We start from the raw sequence: 24,568 nt of genomic DNA on the forward strand, positions 1-24,568 counted from the left end.
AATTTTCTGGATTCTTCTATTGTATGTTAAAGATTTTTTTTATACTCACTGTTTCTAATATTTATTTCCTAATAGAGTACATGCTCATTTTTATTGTACATGGTGACAATTCTTAACTTTGGTCATGAAAGAATCTTTGTTGGTTATCTAATTGAAAACAAAATACTGTAAATTTTTTAAATGTATTACTCTCATGGTATTACTATAGGCAGCAACAGTTTGGATTTTACATACGTATAATCCACCCCATCCTCCTCTGTAAATCTAGATCAAATGTCAACACAATACAGGGCACTGAAAAATTAACATGGTATAGGTAACATGAAATTGGATTAAGTAGGAATCAATGGTATTGCTGTTAATAAATAGACATATTGATATATGTATTAAGGTTGAATATACTCATTCACAGTTAACAATGAAAAAGAAATACATTTTTCCTGGATAATTTACAAAGCTAAAAATATTAGTGGTTTTGTTTCTCATGTACCTAAGCTATTGGTACTTACGTGTGCATTCAAAGTTATTTATTAAAGCTTCCTAAATTACTAAGGAATTTTATGAACTCTTAAATTTCTGATCTTTATTTTTTGAGCCACCATATCCTTGTATTTTTTTAAATGAAGAGGGCAGTAAGAGACAGAAATGGTATGGACCTTTGCAGACCCTCTAGCAATCAGTGAATATCAGATCACAAATTTCCCCAGCTTTAATTACAGGCAAAAAAAAAAAAAACCCAAAACAAAACAGAAAGAGTGTGGCAAAATTAGCATTTTAATATAGAAATATTTTAGGCGTTAGGAAAATTATGATAAATCCAGTGTTGCCTGGTGAAGCAAAGAGGGGATATTACAGAAAACTGTCTCCTTAGGAATATTTGTTTAAATAAAGGCAACAATACTTCATCCTTATCTTTTTGGGATAATTATTGCTATTTCAGGCTGTTCTTTGTTCCAGGTTTAAAATACCTTTAGTTTTCAAAAAACTGTAATTGGCAGTATTTGTTTGCTATAAAACTGCAAGAAGAAAAAATCCTGTTTGCTTGGCACTAACAAGATAATTATTTTAGGGAGAATTTTTGCTCTGCAGATAGAGTTCACTCTTGCTATGGCTCTCTGCACTTGGATACATTTAGTTGCTCTACTTTCAGTTGCAGTATATTAAACCAAATCCTTTTCAGTGGTTGAGGTTTGCCCACCTGTCTACCCTAAAACACCTGCAACATATGTTTGCATAACCCTGCAATGCTTTGCCTTTTGGGTCCTGAGAAATTCCCCCAGAGCTTTTTGCTTATAAACAGCTGAGCAATTCGTTTTTCTAATGACGGTTGCTTTTCCCCTGGCGTTGAGGCAATAACATATTCACTAAAATAAGAGTCTCATTTTTCATCAAAGAGAAACGTTAGACATCTTTTCACAGTGCTGTTTCCCCTTCTGAGCCGTCTTTTTTTCCCTTTTCTAATCTGGCATACTAAAAAATAGAGGGTGGTAGCAGGATACTGGGGAAAACAAAACACGAAGTAATTCTCAACTTAACATCCACACGTCTTCCCCTCCTTTCCTCTTTATGCCGGCCACGGAGTTAGATGGCAGGCATTTTCTAAATAAATCCACTTTTCTATTGCAAGATGCACTCTGGCCTCCTCATCTCTTTGAACACAGAACATGACACTCATCTAAAAAGCTACAGAAATAAGGACTTCAGTCACAGGAATGATCTGGGAAAGTTTCTCCGTTAAAATCTGGGAAGCAACAGTGCATAAGCCAAACATTACCAGAGCTAGTACATGGATATTTTATTTTTTTAAAAATCCAAAATAAGTTCAGTTTAACTGTGAGAAAGCAATGTGTTTATTCTCAGATACAAAGTCCTGCAAAGTCCTGCTTGCTTGATGTGTTTTCTCAGATAAGGTATTTTATTTATCAAAAAACAGTGCTCATTTATACATCCTACTTTAAATTACTGTATCAACTATCAGAACAATACAGCATGCTTTTTTTTTCCTTACCATATCATCGTTCTTAATGATGTTTACATTCTGATGAAACTACTATTTTGATTTCATAGTTAAAGGTGTCTCTACCTGTCCACAAAAGTATGTGCCTGGCTAATGCAGAAAAATTAGTTGGATATATCAAATAGACCTTGTCACGCATCTGTTGTTCCATTGAAATATAACAGTAACAATTAGTTTTCAAGGGTCATATCAGGGATTGTTACAGTCTTGTTTTGTTTTTTCCCTTTTACTGAAAATATGTTCTGTTTTCCTGGACGTTATTATTACAAGTTCCTTTGAAACACACGCAAAAAAATTTGAACTGAAACTTTTTTGCTCTGTAAGAGAAGCCAAAGCTTTTTTTTTTTGGATGAGGGGAGCAGCAGAGGTGGTGGGTATACTCTCCATTGAAGATCAAACTTGTTTTGGCAGAGAAACTTCCCACTGAAGTCAAGCAAAAAGAGTAACTCTTCTTCTAAAGGCTGGTCCTTTTTAGTGAGTAAAAGTGAATACTGCTGAAAAGTTGGCTCCTTGTGCCCACCTTCGTGTTTTAATGATAGCCACGTAGTTGATGCCACAGATAATTTCCATCACGTATTCACTGTTACTAAATTAGTCAAAGCATTTTAGAAATCAAGTGAGAAATAAAGTTGATTTTAGTTTTTTGAGTCTCCTAGCCCCAATGGGATGTTTTCTTCTCTAGCCATCAACCAAAAAAAGTCTTCCTCGTCAGCTTCACTGCTTACCTTCCAAAGAAAGCCTCCTTGGGATTTCTAGCATTCTTATAGTAACATAAAAGTAAAATGCTTGAGATAAATAAGACATCCAAAAGAATAACTTTTTGGTGCTTTGGAAGTAGCTAGCTTAGAACATGCAAGAGGCCTCTACTAAACCTGTCCTGGAAGATCTGTGGGAAAAAAAACTCAATACTTATTCATTTTGTCTTGTTGATAGAAAATCTAAAGAGTTTGATTTACCCTACTAAGTTTGGGAAGGCTTTTCTAATGTTTGTGTTTGTACCTAGAGACTTCAGGAATGGGCATGGATTTTATACCATATTGAGGATGCCCTCTTCTAGTTTTACAGCCTGTCCAAACTAGAATGTATCATTAGTATGGATGTGTATACAGAATTATCTTTTCACTGATATTTGCCGCTCACCACAAGGAGAATTAACTAAAAAGGATTCTTCAAAGTAGAGCAGAAACCTAATGAATTTCATACATTTTTAAAATTAAATATTTTTCTAATTAATTATACCCTCTTGGTGTGAAATGAGGTTAAAAGTAGTTCTTAATTCTTCTATCCAGATAAAGACAACTTGGAATACAAGTTAATAGGAGTTCTGTAGTATGAGCATTAGTAAATTGAAGTAGTGAGGAATGAGATGTACCCACTCAGATTAGGACCCTAGTAATTCCAATGCCTGTTAAATATAGATTATCCTACCAGTCTTAATCTTAAAACTGGATTGACTTTTGGGACATCCTATGTAATAGGAATCCCAGATTTGTCAGTGGTAAATCATTAAATTGTGCAGAATAGAAAGGTTTTTAATTTGGAAAAATATGTAAGTCAAGAATGCTGAAACCATTTGAAACTTTATACACTGTACATAAAAAAGGGGTGTGTATGAAGAATTCCACATAAGCTTTCAAAGCAAAGAAGATTGAATCTTAATTCCTAAATCTGTCAATGGTTTGGTTTTTTGTTTGTTTTGGGGTTTTGGTTTTGGTTTTGTGTTTTGTTTTGTTTTTACATTAAGCCTCAATCAATGTTGAGTATATTTAGGAGGCAGATTGGTTACATCACATGGTAGTTTCTATGTGTGTTCATGGATTATTTACTTGCCTGTATGTATTTATATTTAAATAGTGGTATTGTCTTAACAGGCATCTCGATGCCATGCAATAATCTTCAGCCATTGTCTTACATTTTAAATTCCATTTTTCAATGTCTTATTTTCATTCTTTTCTACTTTAAACGACTCTCCCTTTGATACCAGTAAGCCTCTGAGGAATTTAAATAGGCCCTAAATGAGAGCAATACTTGAATCTCATTCATGTGTTCAAGTTAGATCATTATTTTTGATAATCACTGTAAGTACTTAGATCAACCCTTGGTACCCTTGAATTGCTTGTCATTTCTTGATAAATAAGTTTCAAACTGCTTTACGTGATCTCTTTCATTTTTTTAAGCAAAAAAAAAAATAAAAGTAATATAACCCTCTCTTCACGTATTGGAAGTCAGAAAAGGAGCTTTTTATTGTTTTTGCAAAAATGATGTATTTTTAGGTATTGAAAGTAAAGAACAGAATTTTAACCCTAAGTGATAGCCTAGTGGAGGGTTGTTTTTTGGTTTTTTTTTTAAGATAAATCACAAATGTAGCATTAAAGACCTGCCAATGGTTTTAACCTTTCTTTTACATTTCCATTATACGCAGGTTCAGGTTATTATCAACCACCGCAAGAAAACCTATGTAATTCCTAGAGATGGAAAAGTTGCACTGTTAGACTTAATCGTATGTTAGTCATAGAATCATCAGTTATCTTCATCAAGGCAATTCAGATTTGATTATCTTAAAACTCAGTTGAATACCAAACCCGTGAAATAGTAGATAGTGAAATCAAGAGATTGTCATTTCTGTTAATTGATTGGAGGAGGTTTGGTGTACATATGAAAGGTGCATTTTTTTTTAACAGAAAAAGAACAGGGCCATTTTGGTCATTAAATCACAGCTTGTTAGCTTGATGAATTACAATTATTTAACCTTAACATTTAATACTCTAGTGTTATATTCCTCTCTGAAGATGTTAACCTACATGAATTCTTTGCATTAAGGTAGAATGTACCATTTTATTTATAGGTAGATCTCTAAAAAGCAGGTCTTAGATGGAGGTCCATGAACTTTTTTTTTTAACATTTTGATAACCGTATTTCAGTAGAATTCATTTCCTTTTAATCCTGTATGTTTTATTTTCTGCATTTAAATGCACTATTGTATGAATTTTGAGAATGGATCCGTGGGCTTCACGAGACTGCTGAAAGGGTTTATGATACAAAAAAAGTTAAGACCCCTGCTCTCAAAGCAGTGGTATTGGAGCTTAAAAAAAAAGGCAAGAAGTTAATGTGCTGATTTCAGATGAGCCTGCTTGTGTATGCAAATACAGTTGAGATTCATATAAGAGGTTTAAAAAACAAAGCCCTTCCCAGTTTTTATTTTCTTTTAAGTATTTTTATGGAAAATTTATAATTATGGTTTTAAAGAACCATTCTTTGCTTAGGTTTTTATTTAGTTGTTTGATTGGAAATGTATTTGTTTAAGAGGTATTCTTTTGTTTAAATTTCATTTGCTTGTGAAAAGCTTATATATGGGAAAAGTGGTATTTTTATAGAATCCCCAATATGTCGACTATTGTAATAGCTTCCAAATTAATCTTCCTGCCTCCAGCTGTCTATCTGAACCCTCTCTGATCCATTCTTCATACCCTTTCAAAACTAGCAATTCTCACACCAAGGGCGAGCACCATAAACTGCCCCAAGTGGCTAGGAAGAGGAAAAAGGAGCAGGGGAACCACAAGGCAAGTGGAGCTTTAGGATAACAGGTCTTATGGGGGAGAAAGACCTGGATACCAGCCCATGGCAAGGAGACAAAGACCCCAGGATCCCACCAAACCACCACTGGGGAAAGTTGCTGCCAAGGGAGAGAACAGGGGCAAAGACTACCTAAGTCATACCGAGAGTAGGACCACCAGGGCTAGTTAATCTTGCTAACTAGGTGTGGAGCTCAGCTTTTGCTTTCCACTCAAGTAGTCCAAATGCCATCATTACTCTAGCTTCCAGGGCCCTGGGGAAAAGCCTTAGTCACCATCCCAAGTTAAACAAACTGCTTCAAGCACTGGCTCAGTAATTGTCCTAATTCACTGCTTTGATGAACTCCTTAAACAGACCGCTTCAGTGGCTCCTCATTCCCTGCTGAACAGAGCTGGTCTTAACTTCTTCAGCCATATTGGACTCATCCCGTGAAAGCCCCTTCCATCCTTACAGTACTTCCTTCTCCCCGCTTCCAGCCAAAAGTGATCCTGGCCTCCTCATCATTCTCCCATCACTGTCTAAACTTCCCCCTTGCATTGTTTACATTCCCCCATGTGCCCTATGTAATTGTACACCTCTTTTCTTCCCTATTAGATTGTAAGTGTCTTGAGACCAAGGCTTGTGGCCTAGCTTTGTGTCCCTACCATCTGCCACAATCTTTGATTGACTATGAATAACAGGTTGGGGAGCGGGGGGAGCATCACTTTACCTAATACTCAGAGGGGCTTACTTTGGTGTTTACAAATAATGATAAGTTCCAGAAAAGCAATTCTATTGCTGTTTCAATGAAAACATGCATTGGTAAATTGGCTTGTGTGAGGCGATGGTTAATGTGCTAATGATTTCCAGTGCCTAGCACATTTTTGGCACTCATCAAATATTTGCAAATGAAACTCTGTGCCACAGAAATGAATAATTGTAAAGCATGGACTAAATTCTGAGATACCGCCTAAGCTTCAGGAAGAACAAAAGACTTTGTGCGCCATCTAGTGGACATATTGTGCATATTGCTCATCGGGAACTGTTCCTCTAAAGTAATCTTCATCTACATTTTACTTATTTTTCGGAGCCAGTTGGCAAATACATCATATTTGTCATGGATCATGTGATTTTGCTGATCTTAAAAGAATTAGCCTTTTTCCAATTATATTTTAAAATTAATATCTAAAAATAAGTATCTGTCAAAAAACTGATGAAACAATAATAAAAAAATAAACAAAAGACAAACTGATAGATTTTCCATATTTTTAATCAGTAAGACAATCGCTAGCATCACTAACAACTATCCAAATAAAACCCAAGTATTACATTTTTTATTTCTATTAATTTCATCTTGGTTAAACAAAGATATCAGTATGTGGTCTCATTTATACCTTTTTAACTATTGATGTACAACTCGTTTAAACATTTTCTAAATCCTATTTTCTGGACTATTTTTGCTTTAGAGAAATCCAAGACCAGTGACACATCAATTCCAACAAAATTTAGATTATTACAAGGCATGCGGAGCAGACCTCATGAATAAAACTCGGTAAGCACTCCCTCTGTACTGGATACTGCATTTTATCAAGCTATTGTGAAAACTCAATATTAAATGTTATGTAATAAGTAAAAAATAACAATTTAATTCACCTACAGGTAAAGGACTGATAGATGTAAGAGTTGTTTTAAACCATTAAAAATTAACAGATTAGTATTAGTGTTGGAATGAGATATTAAATTCATGGGCTATCAAATGCATTTTTTGATATTAAACAACTTAACATTTCTAAAGCTAAACCTGGGCTTACGGACTAAATATGGACTTAAATAGTCTATTTTAAATTCTTTCCACAAAGTTGGGTCTCCAGAAAAGAACTAGAGCCAAGACACAGGCTTGTTAGTGTTTGTCAAGATCCTCAGGCCATCGCTCCAGAACCAGAAAGGAGCTCGATGGCTGCTAGACCACACCCTCATTTGAGGACACGTAAGGGGACCGAGGCCTCTGGAGGTGAATGAAGAAGCTTCCGAAGGTCATAATCAAGAAGTGTCAGAGCTCAATTTGAGCCCAGGTCCATGGATGCCAAAGCCAGCACTCTTTCTGTTGGACAACACCAATCAAAATTATCATCTACACGTGGGCATATTAGTCGTGCTGCCGAGTTGAAAGTGTTTTCACATGTAAAGAGAAAAGGTCGCTCTGTTTCCTACTTGTTCCTTTGTTCTTCCCTTATCTTTTCCTGTTTCCTGTGACATGGGGACACTGTTTCATGGCAGTTGTACTTCATTAGACGGAGAAAAAATGTGAGAAAATGGCAGAAGTGAACTTTGGATCCCACTTTGTTCCCATACATCTGTTCTTTTCACTATATTCTCATGTGTTAATCCATTCTTCTGCTGTGGTGTCCTGTATCATTCACATCCAGATCCCTGGCATATGAGTCATCCTTGGATCTGTTTTCTGCTTATTTATATGTGTGTGTGTGTTCTTGTTGCCTTTAGTAGACCCTGTCTCCCCACTGAGCTCTTTCATCGCTTCCCTTCCCTGCCCTACCCCCTTGCCTCCCATTAGTATTTCCTATTCAGTATAAGAGGTAGGAGACACTCATCATTCAAGGTTACAAAGCCATATGTACTCATCCCAAGTCTGTGTGAGGGAAGAACGTCTGAGTTTCCCCAGAGCTTTTCCTGCCCCTTCAAACTCGCAGCCCTGAACCTCAGCCAAAAACTCCTCATCTGCGTATATTCCATTACTTAGCTACATCCCATTTGGTGAGGTTTTCACTGAGCTATTTTTAGGCCTAGGACGCTCAGATCAGTCTCAGACCAAACTGGAGCCCGTGAGTAGAGCTCACGTTCAAGTACATTGGGCAGGAAGTAGAGGAGAAGCAGCCCGCGGGGAGGGGAGCATGGAAGGGCCAGGGTGAGGGCAGATGAGGTCCCCTGAGGAAAGCACTAGGAAACGAGTCACCAGAAGGAGTTGGGAATGAGGAAATAAGGGGCAGCCAATCTCACGGAGGCTGAGGAAGGCTGATGCCTGCTCCTTTTGTGACGGTGGCCTTCTATTAGTGTGACACAGCCATATAAGGGAAGAGGAATGCAAGAATGCCATGTGATCTCATGGATAAGAATATCACCAGACATCAAGAAGCCTGATTTCTCTTCTCTGCTTTACCATGGATTGCTATAATTAAGTCTTTAAAGCAAGTGCCTAGGTATTTTAGTGATAGGCTCGGCTCTCCATGACATACATGGGTAATACACAGCATAGCCTGATTTTACTTGCTGATAAATTTCTTTAAAAGACACACACATGCACCAAGTGGGAACTGACTTTTTCCTCATCATTCCGTTAACATCAGCTGTTAAGTAGGAAAAAAGAAAAGATAATTTAACATTTTAAATCTTGTTACAGTTTTTGGCTCAAATATGCAAAAGTGGGTTTTATAAAAATGTCTGAATTGTGACTAGTCTTAGGAAATACCTATTTAATTTTTAAAGGTTTTAATTTAAGAGTCTATTGCTACTAAAAAAAAAAGCCGTACTGAGTATGCATAGCACAAAATTTCCTACGTTAAAAGAGAGCAATCTCTAATTAGTCCCATACATGTGCTGAAATTAAGGAGAGGAAGAGAATGCTTATCTTCCCTAATGCATCTGTACATTACTTAACTTTCATGGGTCTAATGTTTTGAAGAGATGGCACAACACAACTTTTCAAAATGTCGGGCTCCTTTATTCATCGCAGGATCACAAAACAATCGTTACATCAACTACCCAGTCTGTATCAGGAATCCCTCTAGAGCCTGAACTACCTCAGCTGCATCTGTTTATAAACGATATAATATCAAGGGTATCCTGAGCCCACATTCGTGACAAAGATCAACTTATTTAAAGTAAGCACGAATGGAGAGGACACAGAAGAAGCTAGTCTTCATCCCCTAACTCAGAGGAGCAGGGTTCAGAGACCCCTAGCTGACCATTTTCCTCTTGGTTTTTCCAGCTCCCCATCTCCTAGCTATCAAAGGTTAGATTAAATTAAATAACTTAGCCTGTGTGTCAAAATGGGGATCTTACCCAGTCCAAGGTCTCTGCCTTTCTGACCTAAGCCCTGCCTCTAAATCCTCTATCCCATCTTGCACAAGAGCGTATGATCTCACCTGAGATATGCTTCTTTGTTGATAGGCATAGCACTACAAAGTCTATTTTGTCCTTCCTATGGAATACAGTCAACGATTGCCCTACAGGAATTATTTCATATAAATGAAAATCTCTAGAAAAAACGTGCCTATGAGTTGATGTTAGTAATGCAAGCATGGAGAAGTTTCTCCTCTAGTGTTTTCAAAGTATTATTCACATTAACACAGTTAATTCTGTATAATCCTTTGCTCTTCATCCAGAGGTTTAAAATTTTTACCAGACAATAGCAAAATGGACCACAAACATATCTCACCCTACATAATAGTTATATGTCCTAGGAGAATTTGCTATTTAAAGAATGATTTTGCAAAACCAGTAGTTCTTTTAGGATACAAATAATCCTCTCTTAATTTTCTGTTGAATAAGCCTGGGTTTTGTTTTGGGTTTTTGTATGCAACTGGCCTTAAATCAGAGCATGTGTGTATTGAGTTTTTGAATAGCTAAAAAGGCAAAGAGATTCATTTGAAGATTTTATTTGTTAATTTCCACCATCATAATTTATTGGTATTTTATGTTTTAATGTTCGTGGCATTTAGAGTCACAATTTCCCACTCTTCCCCCAACAATTATTTTACTGTATATGGTGTAGTTTAGAGAATCAGATAATGATAATACATCAGGAACGGGAGCATCTGCACACCCAGAAGCTTGCCTTGTCTTTTATTCTCTCTCAGATTACACAACCCTCAGCATTAATAAACCTGTGGCTGGTCAGAATTCCAGAAGGCACTGAGAGCTATTTAAATGCAATAGTATTATAGATTAAATGGCTTTAGGTAAGATAGTCAGGATTGGGTCTACTAATTACTTCAGCATTCTAAGAAATAGCTAAGAGTTTTCTGTTTTAGCTCTTAGGTCAAATATTTTATTTTCATTCCTATAAAAGAAGAAAAGTCAGTCCATCTTTCTTGCCTCGGTGTAGGCTCAAAAGTCCTGGGGAAACACAGAAATCACTTGAGGCAAGCCATCATCTCATAAAGTTATTTGGCTTCCTAATCACTAGCTTGAACCCAGCACTCCTCATTCAAAGACCATTCTCTTTCCGGATCACAATACTGCCTCTTAAAACATCGCTACAGTTCTTCAAAGTCCTGTGAGACAGAGCTTCAAACCCTTCAATTGCAAGTGTGTGTGTATATATACAGTGCCATTATAGGCATCATATAAAACTTAATAAATTTTATCAATTGGAAAATTGACCAAGTGTCATACATCAAATATTTTCCTCCCACCCCATCCCCAAAAATGCCACCTGAATAGCACAAGCATACATTCTAAAGAGACCTGAAGAAACAGTCTGAACTTTTGGGGCAAATAACATATTCTCTTGAATTTGAATTATTCAAAGAAAATATTTTGTTTATTTTATCAATTAAATATATAATCTTAAAAATGAAAAGGTGTTTTCAGCCAGAGAATGGAGAAATTGAGTCATCTTTTTAGAAATTGTTCTGAAATTGTGAGTCTTAGGTCAATGGTGCTTCTGGTTACATGATGCTTCCTAGAAGGCCATGTTTCCCATATCTTCGTGCTCTTGAATATTTGTCATTTTAAACACTCCTGTAGATAACTTTCACTGGAACACAAGCAACACTCATTTTTGTAATAACAAAAAATAGATGGTATATGTTTTTATCTTTAAAAGGCTTATTTATGTTAAATGTCTATAGCCTTAACTAAGCTAGTTGAGAAGATAGCAAATATAAATATTTACCAGATTCTTTTACATCTTTAGTAGCTTGGATTAGCTCATGAAGTTTGTTAAAATTAATTCCTCTAGATTTAACTTCTTCAATTTAATTTTGACTTTTTAAACAATAATTTGGGAGAAAAGAAGATTGAAGCTATTTCATTCAACAGAAACAATCTGGTCTTCTCATCTCCATGTGGCTTGGCACATTCTCATATTGCTTACTTTCTGAATTTTGTGAAATAGAACAGTAACAATGTATGAGGTCAATTCAGGGAGGGAATTATTTGTAAGTGTAGGATATGTTCTATCCAAGCCCAATTTTCAAGTAAATTCTGTCTATTTTTCTTAAGGGAAAAATTATTCCTAATTATGTTCTGGTATATTTTGCTCATAATGATGTCAACAGAAAAATGATACTTTTTAGACCTTTTTTCTCTTCCTATTTTTAACTTATATCTCTTTCTCAGATTCATATCACTATGAAAGTTCTACCTTAAAACCCTAAAATATGTCTGTTTTATGATGTAGTGGGCTATGAATTTATTTTTTAAAAATTTTCAAGATATTTTCATGCAAGAGAATCTGTAGAATCTATATAAAAAAGATTCCTTTATACCCTTAAAAAGTTATTGAGGATGCTAGTGAGCTTTTGTTTATTGAGTTATATCTATCTGTTTTTCCCATATTAGAAATTAAAACTAATAAATTTTAAAATATTTATTAATTCATTTTAAAATATCACAAATAAACCTATTAAAACATATTTTTTAATGAAAAATAACTTTTTTTTAAAAATTAGTGAGGAGAAGAAGAGCATTGTTTTGCATACTTTTAAAAATTTCTTGTCTGATATAGAAGAAGCTGGATTTTTTGGTATCTGTTTCTGCATCCAGTCTGTTGCACATTTTGGCTGAAGTATGTGAAGAAAATCCAGCCTCACACAGAAAGTAGTGGGAAAAGGCAGATTTTTTAGTATTTTTATGAAAATGGTTTTGACCCTGTGGACCACCTGAAAGGGTATAGGAGACCACCCGGGGTCCACTGTACTAAACTGTACTGCCTCTCACATTCCATTTACATTCCAAGTAAGAAATTTTAGTTTCAGAGATGGTGAGTCAATGAGCCAGAGTTAGAAGGCATCAGTTGTTCAGTTGTTCGAATCATGCCAATTCATTTGGGGTTTTCTTGGCAAAGATACTGGAGGGGTTTGCCATTTCCTTCTCCAGCTCAAGGTAAACAGGGTGAAGTGACTTGCCGAGGGTCACACAGCCAGGAAGCGTCTGAGGCCAGATTTGAGCTCAGGAAGGTGAATTTTCCTCACTCCTTGCCTGGCACTATCCATTGCACTATCGAGCTTCCCTAAAAGATCACAGAAAGCAGGCAAGACACCACAGTATAAGAAAAGAGCAAATATCCCAGTTTTTCAAAACAGGAAAGAATATAGTCTTCAAATTACAGACCATAATTTAATCTTGACCTTGACTCCTGGAAAAACTCTAGAAGAGATTGCTAAAGGGACGTTTGGTTGAACATAAAGCTACAGAAGTGGTCATTACAAAGAACTAGCATGGCTTCATACAGAACAGTTCATGACAGATTAATTTCATTTCTTTTTTTAATATAATTACCACACTAGCAGATGAGAGAAATGTGGGGGATATAGTTGATTTAGATTTTAGCCAAGCTTTTGACAAAGTATCTTATTCTTTTCTTGTGGAGAAGATGGAAGGTTGTGGATCAGGCTGAACACAGTCAGATGGAGTCAGCCAAGTTGGACAGGCAGACCCAGAGTAGCTGTGAATTGGTCCATGTGGCAGGAGGTGTCCAGTATATGTGACTGGCCCTGGGCTGTATAATATTTTTATTAATGACTTAGATCAAGGTATAAATGTCATGCTCATCCTTTTTGCATATGACAAAAAGCTGGATCCAAAAGGATCTTAACAGACTAGAGTGTCAGGCTAAATCTAGTAAGATGAAAAGCCATAGGGATACAGGCTAAGTCTTGCTCTTCTGTACAAAAATGAATTTCACGGGTACAAGTTGGGGGAAGCATGAAAGACAGCAGGTCTGAAAAAGATCAAGTGATTTAGTGAACTGTGAGCTCAATATGAGTCAGTGTGACATGACAACCCCAAGAACTAGTGAGATTATGGGCTGCATTAAGAAGGGCTGAGCTCCAGGAACAGGGAGGTGATGGTCCTACTGTACCCTACCTTTGTCGACTTCCTCTGGAGGACTGTGCTCAGTTCTGGGTACCATCATTTAAGAAGGGCATTGATGAGCTGGAGAATGTCCAGAGGAAGACAACCAGGCTGGTGCTATGCATTTAGTCTAAGACATGATTGGTTGAAGGAACTGGGCAGGGTTTAGCTTCGAGGAGACCCCAGTGGGGACCCAGTAGCTGCCTTCAAGCCTTGGAAGGTCTGTTATGTGGAAGGGGGCTCAGATGTCTTCAGTTTGGCTCCAGAACCAGGAATAATACGTAAGTGTTGCAAGAGGAAAATTGAAGCTCAGAATGAGGAAAGCTTTCCCAAGAATTAGAGCTCCCCTGGGCTGCCTACAGAGGTGTCTGGGGGTCATTGATGGGTCCTCTCTTTAAGGCAAACCTCATCTAGTCTAAGCTGCTTTCTACAAGAATTTCCATGAGGAAGTTTTAAGCCCTAGACTTCTTTTGCCATACCAGTTACACCAGATAGCTGTCCTCTGAGCAGCTGCTTAGGGTTGCTAATAAGATGTGTTTCGAATAGATAGGAATCCTAATCACAACACTGAGTAATTCCATGTATTTGCTTTGACACAGTATTTGGATCAGAATAACTCACTACCCTATATAATAAAATAAGGGTACTACAGCTAAACTTGACCAAACACACACACAATAAAAATCCATGCTGGTTCTATACAATTTTAAAGCTACCCAGGAATTGGTTTTCATAATTACTTAAAAGATACGATTCACCAAATTTTTGAAAGCTTCACAAATGCTGTTATTGTGAAAGGAGCAGGGGCAGCTCAGAAAGACCTTTGCAACTACTGCCACGTAGGCTACTGTTCATGCTCTCTGAAACCTTTATTAGGAAGGCCTTTATACACGTGAGGGAGTCCTTAATGAAAACAACAGAAGGGAAGAGGCAGGTTCCCACATAATTTTCTAGAGCAGACCATATCTTCACAATTGCCCAAATGACTGAAATGTGTAGAGGATGTCGGATCCCACTGTATTCATTATTGGTTGATTTTACAGAAGCATCTGACTGCAGAACAAAATGTCCAAAAAGGTATGTCTCCCTTCCATATATAAAAATCATAGTAGGGAGGTGCAAGTTAACTTTGCTCAATAGTCTGCTGAGCATTAACATTAAACAAGGCATAAAATCCAGAAGACACATGTTTACCAAAGCAGTTTGCCAATATCACAAAGAATGTCCTACACAGAGTTCAAATAGGAGAAAGATTCCCTAAAGATGGCAGAATTCTCCACACAGTCGCAGAATATTAGAGCTCATTTGGACCTTAGTAATCATTAAGTCCAATCCCTATTCTTACAGATTTAAAAAAACATGGCAGAACACTGAAGCCTGAAGAAGGAAACTGACTTGCCCAAAGTTACACATGGTATTTAACATGAAGTGGCAGAGCTGAGATGTGAAACCAGGTGTTGAGAGGCCAGGTCGACACTATCCCCACTACGCCATGTCAGATGCTCTTGATCACACAGGACATTGTAATGATCTCATCAGAACTAAACCTTCCAGGACTTCAGTGAGATCCATACAAATTTATAAGTGATCCATCTGGCTATCCACACTGGAAAACCAGAATGGATGGATGAAAAATACATATTACTTACGTACATACATACATACATACATACATACACACACACACACAAATCATGAGCATAGAATTGAATAGAGAGCAGACTGGATCACATTTTAGAAAATATGGGGTGTTTTCAATGATTCCTAGTTGTATATAGCAACAAAAGGCCACCTTGTTAACATCAGTATTCTTCTAATGATTCTGTAACTGTGAACTGTAGGAAACCATATTCTCAGAATAGTGAGAATTGAAGATGACCCAAAGGACAATGGAAAGGTGTATGGTGAACTAAGGTGTTTTTATCATATTCGTTAGGAATTATTGCATGCAAAAAGTACCAAAGACATGTATCAAAGGAAAAGGAGGTAAATCAGTTATATAACAGTTATATATAATGCTGCACTGGTGTCCACAAGATGCTTTTTGTTTTGCTTTTTGAAAACAACGTGCAAAGACAAAGGAGAGCCTCCAACATATTGGGGGTATTTTCTCTGATGGATTTGTGAAGACTAGAATCACATGGGGTAAGAATCCATAATTGGATTGTGTAGACTACATCAATTAGGAATATATCCATGCCAATGGATCTGTGATCCAAAGTGTAGGTATAATTATAGAGGAAATGAGTTTATTTTGCGAGATGACCAGGATATAAGGTGAATTAGTCTGTTTTTTTGAGGAATAGTAAAAACATTAATGGCATATGATAGTTTTTTAAATCCTGGGGATGGGAAGGGACAAGAAGCACAACAGAGAGCATTAGCCCTCTATGAGGTAGGTAGGTGCTCCCTTTCTTGGCTCCAAAGGCTTCTCCTCTTCAAGGCCAAGCTTACGTTGACCTTGTCTTTCAGGAGAAGGTGATTTAGGGCATCAACTTTTGAATGGTTGCATAAACTACCTAGTTTGTTTCCTTGATCCTGAAGTTCTCCCCAAGAGCTACTTTCATTCAGAGCAAATTTATTATGTGACACCTTTCTGTAGAGTTAGAGAAATCTTGACAAGATTACTAATCTGTTCTACTTTTGTAGCACAGAAACTTTTTTCGGGTTTTCTTTCTTGAGAAAGACAGTTTCTGCCCTAGCCACATACCTTTCTTTTACCTGAAGTTCTTTCCCTTTGTGGAAACCTGTCAGAAAACCTCCATGCTAGAAACGTCCATTTCCCTTGCAATCTTGCTGATGGGCACTATGACTGTGATTGGGAAACCAATCGTACAGCATACTGCCCCTCCCTTTAATATACCTGGCCTTCTTCATGATAACTGACTCATGAAGTGAAGGTGAAGTGAGTGAGAGCTTGATACAAAGATGCACCAAGTGCTTGGATTAGCCCCTTACGGGACTCTCTACCCTGCTACCTGTGACTTCCGAGTTTTGGTTGTGTCTTGTCCCACTGGTTACTATGATCAGGTTCCGCATGCCCTGTCCCATTTGAGTTTTCTGATTGCTTCCCTCAACATTCCTTTCTATTGCCCTTGCATGGCTCCATTTAAGCCTCATGACTTTTGGGACATTCCCTTAAACACACCAAATAAAGAGGCCTTTTGCTTATCTAATTTCTCTCCAAAGCCATCCTTTTAATTCCCAGCAATGAAGCCCTTCAAAAGCTGTAACTTCCAACACAGCCGCAGAGTATACAAGTACACATAGATATTTAGTGTCTTGAAAATTCCCAAATCCTCCTGCTTGAAGAGTTTTGGTTCTTCTACCCATCTCCATGTCATACTCCTCGCTTAATCTAATCCAATCTTCCTGTCCATCAGCATCTCTGATTGCTCTTTATTTCCATTAATTTAAGGGATCTAACTTGACAGAATATTATCTCATATAATCATTGTCAGCAATAAAGGTCGATTCACCTCAACTTAAATTAGAAAGCATGAGTTAATGCATTTAATGTGAAGAAGTCTTGATGTGATGCTAATAGGTTCAGCAGCTCTGCTTAAATCATTGGGATAAAAATTCTTCTATAAAAAGCATGGACAGCATGCTGACCACATTAGCATATTGTTTTTAACTAACATCCTGAAAATTCATAAAATCAAGTTGCTTTTAAATTCCACGAAGTTCTTCAGAATCTAAAAAGGCTGAAACATTGGATAGTTAAAGTAGGGGGGAAGTGGTTTACGAACAACAGCAAATGTTCCAAATAGGAAAACCGTGCTCCTCCCTTCATGAGTGCTGCCGTCCAAATGAAAAACTGCCTGCAGGAGTGAGCTTGATCTATATGTTTTTAGTGAATTGTAGTAAGTGTTATTAGTAGTAATGAAGATACATTAACTCTAGTCTCTTGACAACGCTTGTAGCAGTTTCTTAGTACTTTTATCAACATATAAATTTTACAGCTGGCAATATGGGAATTTGACTAGTACGTTTTTGCTTATAAAAAAGGGTAACAACATTATAACTTCTTCATATTGGTGAATTATGAATCTTGACTTTTAAAGCTGAGAAGTAAAATAAGCCGGAAGTACTTTCATGTTATGGTAGAACCTCTCTTTATTACTCACTGGAAGAAATGAAAATGTCATCTGACAAATGGAACACAGGAGTGGGGGTGAGTGGCTCCTTCGGGCTCTTCTAGGATCTTCTGGGGAGTTGTCATTTCTGTGTGTGATGGTGTTCTACTCTGCTACACTAGTGCTGGATAGCTAATGCTAATTGGGTTTTTAATTATTAGTTTATTATTAAAATGATACACCTTGATTTTAGGTGTAAGTTGGGGATCAGTAGAAGTGCTGCAAAATTCCCCCAAAGCAGTGAGGGATCTCTTTTTGCTGTTCAGTTCTGGATCTGTAGGACTTATTGTCCAACTGCGTCCTCTGTCCAACACGTCTGTGCTGGTGGACCAGCTCAGTGGGTTGCCAATCCAAGTGCACTACATTTCAGAGTCTAAACAGCGGGTATTGTTGTTCCTTTTGGTTTTTCCTCTGGATAAAATTGGATTCTTCTGAGTCCTCATCGTTCCCGTTTGGAGACTCTACAGTGCTCCGGGTCTTGATGAAATCAGCACATTTTAATCTGCAAATACGAACTTCTGTTAAGACTCCACCATCAGTACAGAACCCTTCTTCCATTTGGACTCTGCATTGAATGGCCTCCATTATAGTAGCAAGCACCTTTGACAAACACGTGTATTCTTATTGGGCATCTAGGTGGCACAATGGATAGAGCACCAGGCCTGGAGTCAGGAAGACACTTACTAGCTGTGTGACCCTGGGCACATCACTTAACCCTGCTTGCCTCAGTTTCCTCATCTGTAAAATCAGGCGGAGAAGGAAATGGCAAACCACTCCAGTATCTCTGCCAAGAAAACCCCAAATGGGGTCATGAAGAGTCGGATGCAACTAAAATGGATGAACAGCAGCAAATCTTCTTGTTTGCTACCTCACTTATAGTAATAACTTGGAGCTCATTGAGCAAATTTTGTTCTGTTGTTGTATCTCTTAAGGATGTAATCACATGATTCTGCCATATACCTTATTGGAGAAGAACGTTTAAGCCCTAAAATTTAAGGTGACATTTTGTTTTACAAAAGCCTGTCTTATAACATCAGTGCTATTCCAGTGGTTCTGCATGACTGTGAGTCACAGAATACAGCATTCTCCAAAGAATTAAATTGTTAGGAGGCAATGAAGGAACACATGGTAGGCAAGAGTAGACCACAACATATTACAAAGAATTGCACAGGAGAAGTGGCATACAGAGGCTATGAGAGAAATGAGCGACTGGAAGAAGATGTGGGCCAGTCTTGCAGCAAGAACACACACAGTGTGAACAGCCCACATGCACCACTGGTGTCCACACGATGTCAGGATCTCTGAAAGAAGCACCAAGGCCTTGGAAAGGATTTTTGAAAGGACGTGGATGAGAGTCAGACAGTATGAGAAATCATGGTCAAGTTGGCCACTAGAGGGCATGGGATTCTCACAAGGATGACCTCAATTCCATAGAAATTAAAGAGTTTCATCATGTTGAGTACACCCATCCCCTAAAAGGATTGCAATTCCATCATGTTTTAGTAGGCTGTTTCAGTGAGTTGCAGTGGATGAAACAATTCATCATTTAAAGGCCACTGCTCTGATGATGGGCCTTTCCAAATGTAGCTCACTTGTCTGGTCCAAAAATGGCAAACAAATATAGTTCAGCACGGGGCCCTGTGCAGAGCTTTGGTAAATTGGTAGAACCTACCAGAGTCGTGCTCTGCTAGTGACCTAGGATTTCGCCATATCGTGACAAGGCAATAGGCATCAGCCCTTTAGTAGAAAATATATTATAAATCACAAGCTACGTTACTCACATTTCTTTTAGGAGACCTAATTTTCAGGTGTCTTTTTTAAAGGACACAAAATAGCTCCTTTCTTTTCCTAGCGAAGCCCTACCAACCTGAATCCATTGCTTCATCAGACATGGAGCTGACCTTCACTTTTTAGAATCAAAGAAGTTGGAATAGACCTCAAGGGTCATCTTGTTCAACAAGATGGGGAAACTGAGGCCCAGAGAGGTGAAGTGGACAATATGTACCAGAGGTCTTGGCTCTTCTTACTCCAAACCCAGCATTCTGTCTTTGGAACATACATTCTGGCAGGTATTATCAAATTAGAAAAGACCAAGTGTAGGCCTGGTGACCAATGATAGGGCTGTCGCCTAAGACCAGCAGAACTAAGTTTGGAGAAGTCATCACTAGTTGCTGATTTTTCTCAGCTGTAGCAGCTTGTGAAGGTTATATGCTTGGAAAAGGAGTGCCTTGTTATGTACACAAATGGAAGAATTGGTCATAACAATGAAATCACAAGTCCTGATGTGTTGGAGTATATTGTAGCTAAAATACCTTGGAAATTTCAGTTAGCTAGAATTCAACAAATTGGATCCCTTGGTACTATGCTTCTCTGAGAGAAATGGGAATTGTAGGAAACAAGCTCATGTCAGGCATTTAGCCAAAAAGTTATTGGCTTCCTGGAGGTGCTATAGATTCTACTTATAACTATGGTACTGCAAGAACATGGCAGATCTCTCAAAATGATGGATAACCTAGTGGCTCTGCCAGAAGTCACTGCCATGAACTTAGCACTAAAGAGAAGTGAAAATTTCCAGAAACAGATTAGGAGATTTCCTTTTTTATTCTCAATTTGAGTGAAGATATTTATTGATTGCCTACCTCTGATGTGAAAAGTACTTTGCTAGGCACTGATGGACAGTCCAAGATGGGAAAAAGCCCATTTCCTGGCTTCAAGCTAATCAATCCAACTTCTGTTGACTCCTGAGCAATTCATGATGAATGGAGACTAGAGGTGTGCATGTATCTTTTATGTACATACAGTTTTATGCAATGTTCAACCGCAGAATATTAACACTTCTCCATAAACCACACGCTTTGTAGACGTACTGTATACATGTATCTTGTGTTTAGACTTCTGGGGACTGTCTTTGCTGTAATGCCATTATTTGGACCACTGCTCAAGTGGATGGGGGTGGGAGGGGACTGTGCCCAGTGTTGCAGGTCATTTTCTTTTTGCTTTTGTGATATCTGACCACTTCATCTGTATCTTATTTTTCAGGGCTAATGCCAAAGCTGCCCCTCTAAACATAAACAAGGTCTCCAATAGCCTCCTTAATTTTGGCAGAAAGTTAATTGGTCCAGCAATGACCACAGGCAGTACTGTTGGGCCTGTACCCAGCAGCAACAGTGGGAGCTCTCCTGCTGTGATGACCATCAGGACCCCAGCAGAGGCCCCCCGGCACCATCACCCACCACAGCAGATGCAGCAGCAGAGAATGATGAAATCAGAGAGCATGCCAGTTCAACTCAGCAAAGGTACAGAAAAGAATGCTAGTGAAGCAGATGAAAACTTTTATCATAAGATGGAATTTCCTAAGCCTCTTACTTAAAAAAAAAAAAAGACCTGTGGTTATGAAATTGTTGATAAATAGTTTAAAGTCATTTTTAATTCAATGTTTTAATCCAATTTTAAGCAAAAATCCATTCGATTTGTTTTATTTTCTAAATCAAGAGCACTATTAAAAAGTGATTTATGGGTTTTCAGATATTTAGATTTAAATTCACCTGTAAGCCCTTAGGATGCTTAGGCAGCCTCAGACAATAGGCTATCGGCATTATAATCTGAAATTGTTTGGCAGTGCTCAGTATTAAACTTGTGATCACTGGCACTGCCATAAAGCAGAGGTATTCTGAAATAACCGAGCCAGCCTGGGTGGGTCATTCTAGCGTGGACTGAAGTTTGATGTGATGAAGCTCAGACAGACCTAATACAGTAATATCTCACTTACCCAACAGAGCTCACCAACCCAGTGATCTGGCTATCAGGATCACTACCAAGAACCTGAAAAAAATGAGAAAGGCCTGTGTAGCTGAGGTTCTAGGATAGTGGTTCCTGGCCAGCCTGTTTCCTTTTCATTTTTACCCAGTTGCAGGAGGCTTATTAGTTGACTGGTTTTTCAGGGCAGGGAAGATTGGCCTCAACACTTCATCCATAAAATGGGCATGATGGTGCTTTCCTTCCTCCCTGCCTTACATAGCGATTGAAAGAAGCATGAGTGGTTTAGAAAGGCAGGTTCGTTGACAATGGCAAAGGTTGGCAGTGTTGGGAGGTCTCTTATGAAGCAGGAGGCAGGAAGACTGCAGGAGCCCAAAAGCTGAGCCATCTGAAGCCATGTCATTCAGGGGCTCCGTGCAAGGAGCAGCACTCTGGGAACAGTGGTCATTAATAGGACCCTGAGCTAACATTCGATGCACTCAGTCTGAGGAGGCAGCAGGATGCCAAAGCCCTTAATATTCCTGTGCTGAGAGAGAGAAGCTTCAGGTGTCGAGAAAATCCACTCATGTCACTGCTTCTCTTCCCTGAGAATGCTGACTAAATGAGGGGTTGCTGCACACACACACACACACACACACACACACACACACACACACACACGAGCATTCCTTCCTGATACCGGTTTCCCTCTGCCTTTGCTCTATTCACATCTTGCTTCTATTAGGTGTTAGTCATTACATAATTAGTATTTTAATTTTTATTAAAATATTCAGTTTACCTTGCACAAGAATAACTGCTTTAAATTATATTCTTACTTGCTAATTCAGAGCCATCACACATGATTTAAAGAAAGGGAGACAAAATCATTAGCATATTGTAAATGTATTTTAATGCCAGGAGACATGCCCACTTCCAGAATGGAAATGAATGTTATTTTATATATTTCTTAATTGTACTGTTTTATTGTTCCGAACAAATATAATTTCAATATTGCTTTGATAACAAGCTATAGTCAGTAGTAATTCTAACTGATGGCAGGCAAATGAGTCAGAGAGTCTCTAAGTACTGGATTTTAAATTTTCTGAGGAACTGAGCCAAATGACTCCAGCAGAATAAAGTTGGGTCTCTCAGGAAATGTCAAGTATTAATACCAGTGAGTGAGAGAGGAAGTACGAAGAATTGGAGCAATCGATGAAAACCCAGTCCCCAGTCGTACAGAGACACCAGAACACTTAAGCAAAGTATTTGGAACACGAGGATCACTAGGGTATTTCATAACCGATCCCTGTACTGAAAGAAACTGGTCGTCTTTAGGAGCTCTTCACGTTTTCACAGAATCATAGCTGGAGCTGCCAGAAATCATGGAGGCTATCTACTCCAATCTCTTATTTTACATAGAGGGAAACGGAGGTCTTGAGAGCAAAGTGACTTGCCCACAGTGACATAGCTACCCACTAGCGGGGCCAGCTACACTAAATTTCTCTTTCTGTGAATAGGGATGGCCTCCCTCTGTACAGCCCCCGCTGTTTTTATACACCGTTCTTCTCTGGAGGGACACTTAACATTTTTAAAATTCAAACGTAGGTACAGTTTTCTTTGGTGAGTTTCCTTGGCAGTAAATGTATCCGAAATCAAAAGGGGAGGGGAAGATCATGAAACTGGGAACCAGGAAACACAGCTTCTGGTCTCAACTCTTTCATGCCTAGCTTTATAACCTCAGATGGGTCTGTAATCTCTCTGGGCCTCAGTTTCCTCATCAGTAAAATGAGGGTGCTGAATTATGATGATCCTTAAGGGCCCTTCCAACCACAGAGTTCTATAATTTCTTTAAAATAATATCCTTTAGAGCAGAACATAATTCTTGGCTAGAATTTCTGGATGCTCACATGTCCTTCTCCTAAATATGCCCAACTATATTTCCTCATTGATAAATTTGAAACTATCAGCTAGTCTGATAAACAGCACAGTAGTCAGCCTGTTAGGAGACCTAGTATTAGGGACATGATTTCAAATTATCTCAGAGCTATCTGTAGAAGCAGTAATCAGTCATATGCACAGTGCCTTTGAGGGGGGGAAATGCAATATCTTTTTTAGCGTACTCTGCTGGAAAATTCACAAGTTTTGAAAAATTGTTGTTTACAAAGATAAAAATGCTTAGATGGTTTTCATAACATATTCCACTTCTTGATTATTCATGCTGATGTAGAAGAACAGTATTATGGATAATGCAAAACTAATTCATGATTGACTTGGAATACACTCTGTGGTTCAGAGGACAACAGATATGCCTCCCTGATTATGTGGGGCTCTGGATGAGATTAAAAGGAGCTTGCGTTCCCTGACCACATACTAAGGCAGCAAGAGGAGGTGACCCAGGGGCAGCAGGGAGGCTGTAGATGGCAAGACTGGGATCTAAAAGACTCCGCAGGTATTGACAAAGCAGATGAAACAGATGAAAGCAGATCCTTGAAAGTCGACTGTGGAAGAGGAATGAGGGATTTTAATGTGTCAATGACTATTTTATAGTCTACAAACTCCTCCTTGCTTTTGTTATTTTCTAAACTCCTGTCAGGCAGATGTTTTACTTTGTTTCAGTTATGGGACGAATATAAAAGGGGATGCTATTAATTGATCTGTGGGAATGTAATTACAACCCAGCAAATTCTAAATGAGCTGATCATGTTGCAAATCATAGCTAAAGCAAGTGCCCAGGGCACCGAGGGGGTGGCATTTAATTCAGAAATGGATTTTTCACTATTGTGTAAATACCAAAGGGGGACCCACTGAACCTGTTAATCATGTGTAGTCTTTATGTGTGTGTGAAACCAGTTCAAAAGACTGGACATCATTGCTTTTTTTATGCACCAGTTAATCATGAAGCAACATTTGATATAGGGAAAAACAACCTACTGATATTAAACTGATTATGCTGAGTGTTGAGCTAGCCGTCGAGAAAACACCTCTATAACCAACCCAAAGCAAAAAGCTCAGTGGCCCTCCTTTCTAA

The 24,568-nt window shown here is 38.2% G+C and overlaps 1 protein-coding gene across 1 annotated transcript in view; it reads left to right on the forward strand.

Annotated features, from left to right (window-relative positions):
- The window catches only part of TBC1D5 (TBC1 domain family member 5), a 613,691-nt gene that overhangs the window by 506,798 nt on the left and 82,325 nt on the right, over positions 1-24,568 (forward strand). The window contains 2 exon segments of the mRNA XM_078151425.1: positions 7,036-7,121; positions 20,845-21,101. Coding sequence (XP_078007551.1) covers positions 7,036-7,121; positions 20,845-21,101 — 343 coding nt within the window.

Source organism: Phascolarctos cinereus, unplaced genomic scaffold (genome assembly GCF_003287225.1).
Source record: "Phascolarctos cinereus isolate Bilbo 61053 unplaced genomic scaffold, phaCin_HiC Scaffold_1;HRSCAF=81, whole genome shotgun sequence".
Classification (NCBI taxonomy): Eukaryota; Metazoa; Chordata; class Mammalia; order Diprotodontia; family Phascolarctidae; genus Phascolarctos; species Phascolarctos cinereus.